Raw genomic sequence first — 15,952 nt, forward strand, 5'->3', positions numbered from 1 at the left:
GTGATTTACTTCAGCTTTACTTTATCACCACAGCCATGTGTCAGTACAATTTTAAAAGATGATGCTTCAATCCTGGTTTGTGGACTTTAAATCAGGTTTATTTTTTACATCTACATAACAGATATCCATATAGCACTGGTTAAAAAAATTAAACGAGTGACATGGAGACTAAGCCAAAAAGAAAATTAATGAAAAGTTCTTACAGTAGTATTTCTCACAAACGGAGGCACACTTAGACAGGCATGTGGTAAAGGTGGGCAGGGAGAACCAGCATTAAAGGCACAGGGCAAAAAAACAAGTACATGGTGTTTAAAGAAGAAAATCCTAACAAAAAACAAGTAATCTGATGGGTGTTTTGGGCTGAAACTTTAGACACATTCTAGAGACACAAAAGACTTATCTTAAATCTTTAAAATGTAGTAAAATAGGTGCCCTTTAAAGAATTGGACTTAATAATTAAAAAAAGCCGGAGTACGACTCCTCTATTAATTGCATCACAGGTCGAATCTAGTTCCACTCAGCAGTTTAATGATGCTCCATTCGATGCAAGTAGGTATATTAAATTAGTCTTATCATTTTGGGAGACTGAAGCTGATGCATATTTTGTAGTGTTTGAAAGAATTACTGGGAAACTTGATTGGCCAAAAGATATGTGTGCATTACTGCTGCAATTGCAGCTTATTTTAGTCTAGACCAATCTGTGCGTAAATTGTGCACTGCCTCGAGAGACGTCTCGCATTTTATGTTTGTTTGTCTAAATGTAATCATCAGATATCATAAATCTGTGTTACTGTAACATGATATAAGAGATGACCGTTTTAATTGAATCCCTGTGATTTGTATTTCATCGCCGGTGAATTGAGCTGCATTCAATGCATGTATTAAAATCTCACTCTAAATAAACGGCGCCTTTGAGCGCTCATTGGCTCATCACACAAGTGATGTGCGCGCGCCCGTCACGCTCATGAAAGACGTAGCCACACCCCCAGAACAAGAACCGCCCCCTCCGGGCGAGGCAGCTCATTCCACAGACGGGTGAACTCGCTCGTTGCTAATACCAGCTACGGCTTAAGTAAACCAATTTTCTGCGTCTAAATAATACCAGCTATTAACAAAAGGCTAACTGGGACGTGAAGCGTAACTCTTAACAACTCGCTAGCGGCTAACGCCAGCTAAGCTTAAGTAAACTAACCCTTTGCGTCTAAATAATTCCAACTATTAGCATTAAGGCTAACTGGATGTAAAGTACAACTATGAAAAACCTCCCCACTGTCTCCCCCTGCTCTTCTTCTTTTGTTCACCCACTATTGTGTCTTATGTGGTCTGAAATAGTCAAATTGTTTGGAGTTTAATTAGTTTTAATTTCGATTAAGCACTTCATTTTCCCTGTTAGCATTTTATCCAAACAATATTTTAGTTATCAACGTATAGATTATTGGTCTGCTTTTACTTCCTTTTGGTTATTATTAATTATTTTGTTACTTTAATTTATATTAATTTTACTGCCTTCTGTTTTTTTTTTCTTTTTTATACTGCTGTCCAGTTTTATTTTATTATTATTTATTTTAAATCAAGTTCCCAATAATCTATTCCATACTTAGTTCATATTTAATTTTGTTTTTGGTTTTGCCATTTGGGGAATAGCTTTTAATTTTTCTATTATTATCATCATTAATAGCATTATTTTCTCCCTTCTTAATTTTTATTCAATTTTTTTCCTCATGCCTTACTTATTCCCTTCCCTGTTAGGTTATAGGGAATTTATTACTTTATATAAGGGCTCAAATATTAGGCTGGAGCTAAATTCAGAATATTGATCTATAGATCCCACATCTGATTAAAACATTTTGGGTTAACACATTAATGTTTGTAGATGCTGAATACTAAGGCACTCTAATTTCTTTTTTTAAGCCGTCCTGTACTGCTTTCTACTCATAGAGAATTTTTTTTTCCTAACCATCAGACACTGAAGCATACTAAGATTTGTACTCCAATTGGCTTGCCCAGAATAGTAGATCCGTAGTACTGCCTTTATCTTGAACTGTTAGAGTCCCCTGTTCTTGTGTGGTTTAAGTTTATATTAATAGGTTTTTAATAAAGTCAATTTAATATAAACTTAAAATTACCCCACTCAAAATTTATTTAAGTGTTAGTGATAATATTACATTCACATTAAGTGTACTTAAGTTTTGGGAAAATGTACTTCTACTACAATACATTACTAATAGATTTTTTAAATATTAACTTATTTTAAACTTAGGATTATTATGTAAACAGTGTACTAAAAATCAACTAATATTTAAAGCATTTAAAGCACACTTTTGAAAAACACACTAATTGTCACGATAACTTCATTCACAATAAACATGGACTACATTTTCATACATGCACTCCACTCACACATGCTTCCTCATCTAGAATGATTACACTCGCACCACCTGAGGATTGTCAGAGACTGATTGCCCACACTATTTAAGCAACACACTCACTCATTTACATTGCAGAGTCTTGTTGACTGTAAAGTAACACTACAACGTGTTTCCTAGTGTTGTTTTCCTGTGTTTTGACCCTAGCCTTGTTAGCCCGTGTGTCTTAGTCTGCCGCCTGCCTTCTGACCACTCGCCTGATCCTTTGACTACGATTCTGGACATCCCTTGTATGTCTGTTTGCACCTGTATTGACTATTGCTTGCCTGACCACTGATTAAACCTGCAAGTGGAACCTATCTCTGTTGTTTGTGTCACTCCTCAGGTCACATTAATACAACTGTTTTGGATGTTTCTTCTGTAGTGTACTTTATTGTAGTACACTAAAAATGTATTTAAGTATTACTGGAATTTGGTATACTTTGTCAAGTGTACTAAAGTCCTACTGAAGTATAAACATACTTTTAATTAGTATTTTTATAGTGTAAAACCATCAAACACAAAAAATAACAATGTACTAAAAATGTATTTGCGGGTATTTAAGTGTATTTTAATTGCATTTAATTATATATTTTTTTCACCAGGGATCCCTTCAAAATATATTCTTTAAATAAATGTCTAGTATTTTAAAAGCACATTTTAGATCAGCTTCATGGTGTCTCATAATAGCACAGTTGAGTACACTTAGATGTACTTAAGTTTATCTTAAAATGTACTTAAAACTAATTTTTTTAGTACATTAAATACAAAATTAGTTTGGGAAAATAGAGCACTTTTATTACAGTATTTAGCACACTTTTTTTTACAATTTCTATATTCTTTTAATATATTACTATTATACTTTAAATTAGTCATAAATATATTTAAATGTTTAAAATTAGGGTTCAAGTGTATTTCTAGTTGTAACTAAATATATATATTTTTTAAATACAGATATAGTATGTTAAAAGCACATTTAATTCAATTTCAGGGTGTCTCAAAATAGCACAGTTGAATACACTTAGATGGTATTAAGTTTATCTTACATATACTTAATACTATCTTTTAGTACATTAAGTACAAAATTAGTGTGCGAAAATAGAGCACTTTTAGTACATTACTGAAAAGTGTACTAAGTATACTTAAAGTGTATTTTAGCACACTGCTTTCACATTTTGTATATTCTTTTAATACATTACTATTATGCTTTAACATCTTAAATATATTTATAAATGTTTAAAATTAGGGTTCAAGTGTATTTCTAGTTGTAACTAAATATATTTTTTTTAAATACAGATATAGTATATTAAAAGCACATTTTAGTTCAACTTCAGTGTCTCTCAAAATAGCACAGTTGAGTACATTTAGATGGTATTAAGTTTATCTTAACATATACTTAATACTATCTTTTAGTACATTAAGTACAAAATTAGGGTGCGAAAATAGAGCACTTTTAGTACATTACTAAAGTGTATTTTAGTGCACTTTTTTTTTTCATCTGGGAGGAGCACCGTCCGTGTCAACTGGCAAACGGTCAATCTTGGTTAATTACCCTGTCATGATTTCACACACGTGCCTGCCTGAATGAGATTGGCCTAGAGTGGCACCGGAATCATCAGGCGAAACCTAATTTTGAATCGTGTCATGCGGTCAGCAACTTCATTGAGTATTACGCATTGTGCTAAAGGCCTACATTGTTCACAGAGTTCGCAATCTAGTCACTGTCTGGGCAAGTGATCTAATAGTGACTGCAGTAGGAGTTGGGGAAAGTCTAGCCAGATAGCACATTCTTGCGATTTTTATCTAGATCCCTTTCACTCACCACTAAGTTTAAATAGTATGTAAAACCTAGTTTAAACTTAACCCACAGCAGGAATATAAAACGAACATTTTAGACATACCCATAGTTTTAGCTATTCTCTCTCTCTACCCCTCTTCTTATCTTTGTCTGTCTTTTATTTTCATTTTTATTCATGTTTATTGATATTCATTATTACTATTATTTTCTTTAATTTTTCTGTAAACTCGTTCATTCGGGTGCTATGCCATTTTGTCTAAATTATCATTATTATTATTATTTTTTGTTACTGTTATTTTTATTTACTTCAGTTATTTTCTTTACTTTGCCTTGCTCAGAGACCATGCTATTGAGAACCACCAGGGTGATCTAAATAATTGATTGACAACTTGCACAGCCTAGCGCATGACTAAAGCCTAGAGGCCATTACATAGATATCAACTATTGTATAGCCACCCCAATTCGACATCACAGTGTCCGGTCCACAGTGGGTTCTTAAAAGGACCTATGTCTGGCCTGCACATGTCCCGTCCTCTGTCTCACTTAGCAGACCAGCATTTTAAGTGCATCCAGCCTGCCGATTACTGGGACCAACTGGAAGCCTGTTTAAGTGCTTTACCTACAACCTCCTGCCCAACGACGCAATAGAACTGCAGCGGCCAAGCAGAGAGCAGCTGGACATCCGCATTAATCTGCTGAGGGCGAACGACCTGGCCCGGAGCCACAACAGCCAAGAGCTGACTCAACTCTTCAGAGCCCTTGCACACCTCACCCTTGCACAGGCCAAATCCATAGAAAAGGATCTCAACCAACTGGAACATCGAGCCCAGGACACATGCAAGATGACAAGGGCCCCAAATTACAGGTCCCCAAATGGAGCTACAAGCAGACAAAGGACACAAGGAGCAACGAGAGAAGAAAGCCAAAGATGAACTGAGTGTAAAGCTACAAAAGCTGAAACACTATTGTAAAGAGCAGAAACTAAGAGGCAGTGAAGCTTGGGTCAAAGCCTTTAAAAGTCACCGGCAGAGGGCCTCAGCAAAATTTCAACACATAACCCAACAAAGAGACTTTAAAGTATTGAACTTGACAGAGTTCACCTAGAACTGTCAACTTCCTACAATCTATGTGATGACCCGAAAGAGGAAGTGCCCCGATCAGCCTCAAAGCTAAGACTTTATAGTCCAGAAGAGGGGGGTTAAAGCAGTCTATACTACCCCACCAGCCAGCATCCCAGAACGCCAGTCAGCAACACAGGGCAAGGACTCCCTCCAAAGAGTTCCCCAAGACGGACAAAACCTGTCAACCAAAGACTTGAACATGCTGGCCAGGAAAAAGCCAACTTTCACCCCAAACCCTGCTGGAGGCGACAACGCGCACTCCTACTTTTAAGATATTGACTTTTACACAGACAAGGCCAAGTGGCACTACATTTGACAAATTATACCTGCAAAGAATTACTTTGAGCCTTGAGGCAAGAAGTTTCACTGGATTAATAGCCCAGTCCCATTAACGCAGATTATCAGCAGCTGCAAAAGCTGTTTTTCTGACCCTGTGTCAGAATAAGGACTGATTGTTGCCATGGATCTCAAGCAGAACAGGCAAGAGACCTCACAGGCATACTACAGTCGACTACAACCCTACTGCGAGACAAGAAATGAGCCAAGGAAGATTTCATATTCAAGATCCTCTTTCCCTCAAAAACCTGCTTTCTGTGGTGAGTCAGCACTTGGGGGTAGTGGCCTGCCCCCACACCATGACCACCCCATAGTGGCAGAGTTAAGCTCATAAAATCTGTTTAAAGCAAAGAACTGCTTTTGAAAGACTGTCAAACACCAGACAGGATGCTCAGAGATACACTGGGACAGGCCATGCTCTACAAACAGCCCAAAGGAGCCTACCAGCAACAAAGGAATGGCCAGCCTGCAGTAACTAGGAGCTCAAGCAGCCAGCATCCAGCTCATTACAGGCCAGACAAAGTCAAGTTTGAAAACTTGACACCAAAGAAACAACAGAATGCTGAAAATCTTGAAGGGGCCCTACAAGAAGTCAAGCTAGACCATTCCTGCCCCCTCCCTGAAAACCTGCCTGAAAACCTGCTCAATCCCCGCAGATTACCCCGCAGAGTCCAACACAAGCCAAAGACTGTGCATCTAATTACAGCATCACGTTTCCCCTACAGCAACCGCCAGTGCCACCATGCATGCCACTTCAGGTACCCGAAAGCACTGTTCTGGTGGTCTGTTTACCTTCTGGACCACAGCCTACCAGCCAGCCCCACCTGCTTACAAGCAACTGCTCAGGCCCCTGCACTTCAACTCTTGGGTAACCTGATCGAAAATGGCATCGCAATGACGCTCTACTTGGCTCTAACCTTGGAGATGGAAGGAAGACTTGACACGCTGGTCAGCCGTCAGGTCAACCCCAAAAGACTGTCAGGTCATCAGTCCCGCGAGAACCCAAGCCCAATAACAAAGACGTGGTCAAAGTTGCTACCCTGCAGCTTTCAACCAGCCAGCAACCCCAACGCTTGCTGCCCCTGGCCTCAAGAGGCTTAATGTTGAATAACCTGACTGTGAACGACGCTGTACTGGCATTATGGGCAGACAACTCAGCAACCATCAGCCTCGCACTGTGCAACACTCCGTCTGAACACACCCCAGACCGGTGTTCAATGAACAAGCATACACGCTACTATCCAAATGCTGAACTCTCACACATGACAAAAGCCAACAGCATTTGTGCATTGAACTTGAACTGGAACGGCAGATAGTTAACCTATCCTTTCCTGACTCTCACGGCCCTGCCACACGATGTTCACATCGGAGCTGATAGCTTGATTTATCTCCAGGCATATATAGACACCCTCAGACACCAACCACTATGGCTGTCACCCTCAAGAACCCTCGCTCAGGCCAGACCATGCCAGAGGTCGGCGCCCTCATCAGCAAACAACTCCGTTGTGCCAGCCTATACAAATGAGTGCTCGATATGGCTATCCATACGAAAAGGCCGAACTCTAAACCACACGTTGGGTTCCTTCCAGTTAACAGCAGAAAGCATAGAACTAGGCCTCACCCTGGAAACCATATACTTCCTTAAACTATCCTCACGAACAGTATATGTCTTGTTTAATGGCAACTGACATTAAAATCCCTAAAGACTACCGACTGGGACGATTGGTCGGCCACGAGTTCCATGACTGTGAACTCTCTGGGCCGAGGATTGGCCCATCCTACATGCAACAAAACCAAAGGGGAGCTTAGAAAACACAGACTATACTGTTCCATTCAAGCTCCTCACACTCACGTCTGTCTTGCCAGTAAACAAAGAACAGGTATGCAGAAGTGAGTTCACTAAGGACTAACACCTTGCCGTGTACCCTGTCACTCATCACCCCATAACTAAAATGGATGAAGACATGGCACTCCCCTCTACAAAATGGACGATGCTGATGCTACGCAGGATAATGTCAACTGACGAAAACTCCAGCACATCTTGTATGATTACAACGGTGCCCTCGCTAAAGACTCTTTAGACTGCGGCCTCACTGACCTCCACATGGTACGCATTCCTACACCTCCGAATGTACCCCACCTGTTTAAGCAGTACAAATCCCAACTGCTTTACATAAACCTGTGCAGGAAAATTCAACCCCATGCTGGAAAAGGGGCATTACCGATCTATGCAACAGCACCTACTCGGCAGCCATCTGGCCCGTCCTCAAGCCAAACGGCAAGTGGTGCCTGATACAAAGCTAAATCAGCAAGTGCCATAGTCACGATGGCAAATGACACCACTGGAACAGGAAGTACCCAGAATTCAAGGACCAACCATCTTCTCGACGCTTGATGTGGTCTCCGCCTTTTGGACGATACCTGTACATCCAAATGACCAGCATAAGCTAGCTTTCACCTTGAATCTTGAGCTGAATTTAACACCTTCCTGAACAAAGCATATCCCGATGCTAATGTTAGAGGCAACCTCATCTACGTCGATGACATCCTCATAAAAAGTACCACAGTGTCTGGCCACTTAAAGGAGATAGACCATGTCCTACACCAGTTGACCATTGCTAGGGCGAAGACTACCGCCCAGCAAGGTCCCAGAACTGAGCAGCTCCCTAAGTGGGTGCAACTACTCCAGACACGTCATTAAGAACTATTCAAACATTCCTAGACGCGTGACCACTCCGTACAAAAATGGCCATGACTGAATTGAGACGTCTGTGCAAATGCAAGTAAAACACTTCTTGCACCAGAATGCAAATACTATGACTGTGAAATAGCATGGTTCGGCACAGTATTTGCCATTTCAGCGATTCTCCAACTTCCTTGGAGCACAAAAGCCATCATAGAGACCTGCCACCAACCTGTCATGTTCCTGAATAGTCAGCCCATCTAGAATGGCATAGTGACAAACGCCCTTATAGCCATGTGGCCGATGGCCCTTCAGGGCCGCTGTATTGACATTTTGTAACATTTTAAGCCACAAATGTACAACTGACAGGCCATCTGCAATGACATAGTAGATGAACCCCAGCCGCCTCAGCCAACCTGTCATAAGTACTTTGATGATAATGCGTGCCAAGGTCTGCTCACAGCTTATGTCGATGGATGCCCCTACAACCACGAGGGAACCCTCAAAGCAGGAGCAGGAGCCCTAGGGCTCAACGACTTGCCTTGTACATCGCAACACTTCATGCTGGGGCCACAATCAATGCAGTATGCAGAAACGGCAGCCATCTTTATAACCCTTCAAATCGCAGCAGCCCATGACATCAGAGAACACTTAGCTTTACAGACTCAAACTATGCTAGACAAAATCTCACGCGCCACCTCCCAGGGTGGAAACAAATGGGTTCAGAACTGCCAACCATGAGCCCGTGAAAAGCCAACACCATTTCCAATCTTACGACCACATCACCGACAAACATATCATGGTCGTTTACTGCAAAAAGGTAAAAAGACATTCCAAACTTCCAGGCCCTGACAAGGACCTGAATGATCAGACAGATGCCTTTACCAAGAAGGGCGCACCACATGGTGACCCATGGTCACCACCCAACCAAAACCCCAGAGAAATGGCAGCTGTGACCGGCTGCCAACAAACCTGCCCAACCCGAACACTCCCAGTGGAGGGCTATAAAAAGGAAGAGAACATAGAGAAGCCACACCTCTGTGAACCAAAACAAGAGCCAGAGAGTCTGGAGCCAAAGGTCGCTGTGCATGATACTAGGGTCACTCAGAGATGCTTATTGGCCGCAAGAGACTCATTCACCATGTTTAACCTATTCTGCAGATGGGGTAACGAAGTAATCATTATTGAATTATTGAATGCTTATAGCTAAGGTCAATCTGTGTTTCGAGGGAGGTCCCTCATTGTGCATAGGAGCGGTCCAGAGACAAAGAAAATCTCCCGCTCAAACTTTGCCACGAGACCATTGGTCAGTCAGTAGGAAAAGGGGTGTGACCAGACCAACAGTTAAACCCAAACTACACCCAAAGCTCAGGGCAAAACGGCCTGGAAAAGCTCTCTAAGAGGTTGCCCCCTTTAAGGCAAAGTAAAACTTAGTTTAAAGTTACGATCACGTATCCTCCGACCTGCATTGCAAACTCCACGCATCAAGAAAGGACATCAAAAGACTTCCAGCACATCGGAACAAACTCGCAAAAAGAGAGAGACCGGAAAATCCTAAAACTCCAGGCATTTTAGTTATGCGATTAAGCTGTGAGCCCTTGATCAAAAAGGTGTTTTTATAATCTTGGTGATCCTAATTAGTGTGTGGAACTGAGGTAGATTTGTCACTCTTTTATCTGAACTCTCTATTTCCTCGCTTGTCTGTTTCTTTCTGTTATATGTTCTATAGACCCGTAAATAGCCTATCTGTATTCAGTATACATTTGTTCTATGTTTTATGTTATGTTTGTGCGTTTGTTCGTTATATGTCAGACTAGTCAATAAATCCCATCATAATCAAATGCAATGTATTGTTTGCCTCACAGAAAGTCACTAAAACGATTGATTCCTTTGCTTCAAGCTGCTTTTAAGTTAATGAAAAACTTATGAATGTTTAATCTACTTCAAACGGAGTAGTAATAATTCCCTTTCTAAATAAAATAGATCACTACAGAGTCCGCTCGGACGAGCAGGTGAGGTCTGGTAATATTTATTTGGTCAAATTAACAATAAGTTAATTCAAAATATTAATGATTAGTAATAATTCTTTATTGCTGATAATTAATATTCATATTCTGAGAGTCCGCTCGGACAAGCGGGTAGAATCATATATATATATATATGACAGAAGATTAAGCCGGAATATTAATAATTAATAATAACCCGGGCCAGACGGAATCTGCCGATGTTTTTTGCTTTTTCTGCTGAGAATTTTGGTAAAAATCTGTGGATTTCTGCAGAATTATTTTGGGAGTATCCAGCGAAGTATCATAACTAAAACCTTAATATATTAAATAAAAAGTAATAAATTACTGAATAAAAACTGAATAAATTCAGATTTACACATTTACTCAAGTAAATAAACAGAATTAATAATGAGCTAAAAATCAGCAGAAATCTGCGGAATTCTGCGGAAAATCTGCGGAATTCTGCATGTGCAGATTCCGTGTGGGCCTAATAATAACTCATTAATATTAATTATTAATATTCATAAACTGAGCTAATTTCGCTACACTAGTTTTGGTTTGCCATATGTTGTTCAAACTCATCAGGGTTGTAAATTTACATCAAAACCTTTTACACAAGTTTAAAATGAACTAGGGATTAAACATCAAACTTCCAGCGCTTATCACCCCGAGTCTCAGGGTTGCCTTGAAAGATTTCACCAAACTTTAAGTCCATGTTTAGAGCATATTATATGTAGACTGGGAATGATTGGGTTGAGGGATTCACTTTCTAGTCTTTACAATACTTCTGCAGCCAGATGACAATGACCTGGAGCATCCTAGTTGCAATTTTTCTAAAAAGTTCTAAAAAGCTCTAAAGTTCCAAAAAGCTCTTGCACTAGTGCTGGCATTACAACACGTTGAGATGTTTGTAGGAAGTAGTGGTTTACTGATGACTGTATATACTGATCATAATCCATTGTTGATTTTGTCCCATATGCGAAATGCAAATCAGCGGCTTATGCTTTGGGAATTCGGCAGGAATTTATTTGGAGAATAAACATCACAGTGGATCTAAAAATATAGTTGCGGATGTGCTGTCCAGGGTGTATAGTGCTGCAATTGGTTAAATGGATCTACAGTTAATTGGTTTTTATATACATTGTTTCTTTACTGATTTATTTTGTTTGTTTGTTTTTTTGTAGTGCAATGTAGAAACTTGGTTGTGGGGGTGTTATGTCCCGTGATTTGATTATTTAGTTTCTATATTGCATTGTTTCCTTTTCTTCAGTTTCCAAGTTTTCCACATGATATTGTTTTTATGCATGTCAATTCGGTTACACATGTGTACATAGTTTCTTTTGCATGAATTTCATTTGAGTCTTTTCTGTCTCCATATGTAAAATGCATTATATATCTGCATGTGGAGAAAGACAAAGCTTGTAGTCAATTAAAGGATGTATAAATACAGTCTTCATGCTCTTAAAGAGTATATTGTAGGTTAAAAAACTGTTTTAAAAAAAAGGTAGAATCGTTTGTGAAAATACTCTATAATACCATAAAATACCATATTAAAATGTTTTACGAAGTGCAAGGGCACAAATTTTAAAGAAAATGTGTCTGTTTTCCCACTTCCGCTTTTTTTTTTCTAACCACCCCGTGACGTCAGTAGAGGGTTTTATCTGACAGATGCGCGCTGTTTACAGTGGGGCAGAGGAGCTAATAGCAGAACTGGTTGTTAGTTTTGGCGTAATTTATCACCATCATGGTATATTGTTGCGTTTATGGAAACTGCACAAACTCCAGCCTGTCAACAGATCAAGTCCACAAGTTTCCTCTTGTTATTTTGGTTCGTGAAATGGGATGAATCCGAAAAGAGTGATAGCTGACGCGAATGGCGAGAAACACTCCTGAATCAGTCGGAGATGCAGCTTGATGAGCTGTACACGGTAAGAACTCGTTTTTCGTTTATATTTGTCAACTTTCAAGTCCGAAAGCATTATTCTTTGAGTAATTTGAAGCAACGTGATGTGTTTACTTTGGAGTAGCCGATAACACGGCTGCTAGCTTGTATTGTTAAGCATATTAAATATACTTTTTTAAAGCGGGTAAAAATGTAGACATATGATAAGACGGCTAGTAGCATCAGTTTGCTAATATAATAATTGTCTTGTATAGTTACAGCGTTGTGACTTTGTTTGCTTTGTAGTGTGTTTATTAGACTTTGGGAGACAGATGATGACCCGGAGCTGAAGGCTTTCTCTCCACTCGCTCAACTGTGCTTCACTTTGGCTCACAGAGTAACCTCAACTAAGGTAAAGTGGATTTTATATTCGCACATTCGATTAGTGACAGCTTGTGTGACACACTCTCAGTATTATTTACCATAGTACTTTTATTATAATGACTGAAATCACAAGTAAATATGACTTAAAAACAACATTAGCACTATTAAACTGACAGTGAACAATGTTGTACTTTGATAATCATTGGCTGCTAACATGATATTAGGGATTAGCAAATAATACTCTTCTGAAATTATATTATAAGGGAGAAAGTCAGAATGTGTGAATATAGAACCAATTTTACCTCAGACATTCACCTCGTTCATCGGGTAAAATATTATGACCCCTATCGTGAATTATTTGTGCATGGTATTATTTGATAACAAAAACTAGAAGGCCAAAGAATTACTACAATATTTCTATATAATGCAGGCAGGTAAACTCACACTATCTTTGACTTCCTTTTTTTTTTTTTTTAATATTGGAAACGTGTAACCATTGACTTCCATATCTGTTTTCCCACTATAGAAGTCAATGGTTACAGATTTTTAGCTTTCTTCAAAATATCTTGGTTTGTGATCAACAGAAGAAAGTCAATAAGGTTTGAAATCACTTGAGGGAGAGTAAAAATATTCTGTCCTGTTAATGAAGAAAGGCACTTTTTATTTACATATAAGGAATATTGTAGAAGAAAAACAAATAACATTCAAAAAAATGAAGTTTGTTCTTACATGCTCAACCTATAATGGGTACAGTCTACTGTATATGTGAGATGGTTTGCAGTTCACTATCCAGGGGTCTGCAAATGTGGTTGGGTTTTCTGTATTGTGTTATATTAAAAATCATATGGTGAATTTTAAAATATACATAATTAATAAACATGATTTAAACTTTTGCATTATTTCCCCAGAATATATGCATCAGCCCTCACTGCGTGTCTGACAGTGGACTACTGGAGTTCATCACAGGCTCGACGACAATGCAGAACTGTCCACTACATTTACTCTCCTTTCTAGATCCTTCCAGCGGGTTTACAAGGATGAAGCTGTCGGCATCTTTTTACACAGCATTCACAATTTAACACATTAAAGACATGATAGTGTGGCACCTACATAAACGTTGGCCAACTTACTGAAAAATAATTTAAGGTTTACTTTTAAATGGGTCAGATGATATATTTTCCTTTCAGTAAACACACACTCACACAGATACTTATACATATATAAAGAGTAAAAATGCTGGGTATTAACACTGCTTATGATCTTGTGCTATATAAATAAAACTTGAACTTGAGTTGCATTTAGAATTTGAACTTGAATTAGGGTTGAAGTTTATTTAATCATAAATGCAGATCAGGGGCCTCATGTACGAAGACTTGCGTGGAAATATTACTAAAACATTGCATACGCACAAAGCTGTAAATGTGCATACGCAGTGTTTCATACATCTGAATTTTTTTCTGCGTACTGCGCCGAATTTCACGCATATTCTTTTGTACATCCGAATGAACGTGAAACTGAGTGCAACATGCACGAGCACAAAACCCCTCCCTGCCTCCTCCCCCATATGAATATGCTAATGACTATGCTAATGGAAAAACCCAACGAAAAAGCAATGGCAAATCAAGCAAAAAGAGAAACTTTGAACAGAATGTGAAATGGAGGTGCTGCTTTCGGAGGTAGACCGGAAAAAAGCGGTGTTATTTGCAAATTTGTTCTCCGGAATTAACAACAAAAGAAAAAAAATAGAGTGGGAGCACGTTCGAGCATAAACTCGGCTCGAATCCAGCGTCTGATGAACTCTTTCTTCTTTTTTTCCCCGCTACATATCAGATTTTGCAAACTATTTATCACGAGAAAGACAAGTAGGAATCATCAATAAGTTTGTGCATCATATTTTATTTTCACATTTATTGAATGGAAATGTTTCTGATTCACTCATGCAAATTCATCTTCAGATAGTGTCTTTATAGCAATGTGCGTGCGGTAGATAGCTCAGATTACATTGGGAAAACAAGCGACCGCTGCAAATTGTGCTTTAATGTTTAGCTGGTCAACTGTATGGTATGGAAACCTTATATACCTACCAGATCAGGCGTGTCCAAACTACGGCCCGCGGGCCATCTCACATACATTGTGAGTCTCTCAGAATATCTTATCTCGGCAACCAAACGCGCACCTCGATCAGTTGTCTTCATAGTGTTTATATGCGCAAACTCCCTGATCCGACGTCACTTCCGGTCTGGCGATTCAAACGCGGAAGTAAGTTTCCGTGACTTAAAACGACTCCAAACAGCTTAATAATAAACTTTAACGTTTATTTTAAAGAAAATCTAATTCTTACTTTACTCTTACACACATTGTCTCACTGGGGTGTCTAACCTACAATATGCTCTTTAATGTTGAACTAAAAATTGCTAGGCAGACTTCAAACAACAACACAAACAACACTCACATCCTCTTTGCACATCACACCTATCCTCAGGTATTTACACTGGATCCCAGTTACATTCAAAAGACATTTTAAAGTATTATTACTTGTCTATAAATCACTAAATGACCTAGGACTTCAGTACATTACAGATATGATCACTGAACAAAAACAGCTGAAGCTGGAATCAGCTTCCAGAAACAATCAAATGTGCTCCAACATCTGTTTAGCTGTGCCTTTACTGAATAAGCACTGTGCTGCTACATACAAATCAAATGATTGTCTTTTCTTTTTTTAATTCCTTTAAAACCTGTATTAACACAATTTAATTTAACTTAAATTAGATTCACAATTTAACTTAAAGTCTTAATTTTTTTATTCTTTGTTGTTTTTATTGTCTTGTTTCTTTTATATGTAAACCACTTTAATATACCATTGTGTATGAAATGTGCTATATAACTAAACCTGCCTTGCCTAGAAGTTAAGTATAAATAGATTTCCTTTATAGGGCACATTTAATTGCAAAAAGCATGATAGCTAACAGACAAACTTTCGGTGTATCATATTTATTTTAAAAAGGATTATATGTAATAGACTTTGGATATGTTTATTCAAGATTATAGATAATCAAGATAAATGTCAGTCTAATTTACAAAGAGATATTGGAACTCTTACCTTGAGGTGATTTTTGTTCTTGCCAGGTGTTTTGTTGATGAGTCTTTCTACTGTGGACTGGGTCCGCAGATCAAGCCAAACTAAATATTAAAATAAATTGTTAATTATTTAGCTAAATTTTTAAGCAAAAAAAAAGGCCAGCAATGTAAGTGCTGGGGTCTGTGTTTCATACATGGATTACTCATTTAGCTGAATTTTGTTATTGATGATTTGACTTAATCCAGGATAATTTCG

General features: G+C 38.7%; 1 protein-coding gene and 1 long non-coding RNA gene across 43 annotated transcripts in view; one reads left to right on the forward strand and one right to left on the reverse strand.

The window, feature by feature from the left end:
* The window catches only part of zgc:172295, a 122,202-nt gene that overhangs the window by 80,620 nt on the left and 25,630 nt on the right, over positions 1-15,952 (reverse strand). For 18 of the 42 annotated variants that reach the window (NM_001431101.3, NM_001114584.3, NM_001431102.2 and 15 more), the window contains 1 exon segment: positions 15,719-15,798. The exons of the other annotated variants lie outside the window; for them this stretch is intronic. In NM_001431101.3, coding sequence (NP_001418030.2) covers positions 15,719-15,798 — 80 coding nt within the window. 42 annotated transcript variants of the gene reach the window in all.
* LOC141385759 (uncharacterized) lies at positions 12,036-15,723 on the forward strand. Its single transcript, XR_015476635.1, has 3 exons — positions 12,036-12,277; positions 12,538-12,643; positions 13,524-15,723. It is a non-coding gene; the product is annotated as an uncharacterized LOC141385759 (long non-coding RNA).

This window comes from Danio rerio, chromosome 1 (genome assembly GCF_052040795.2).
Source record: "Danio rerio strain M-AB ecotype USA chromosome 1, GRCz13ab, whole genome shotgun sequence".
NCBI lineage: Eukaryota > Metazoa > Chordata > Actinopteri > Cypriniformes > Danionidae > Danio > Danio rerio.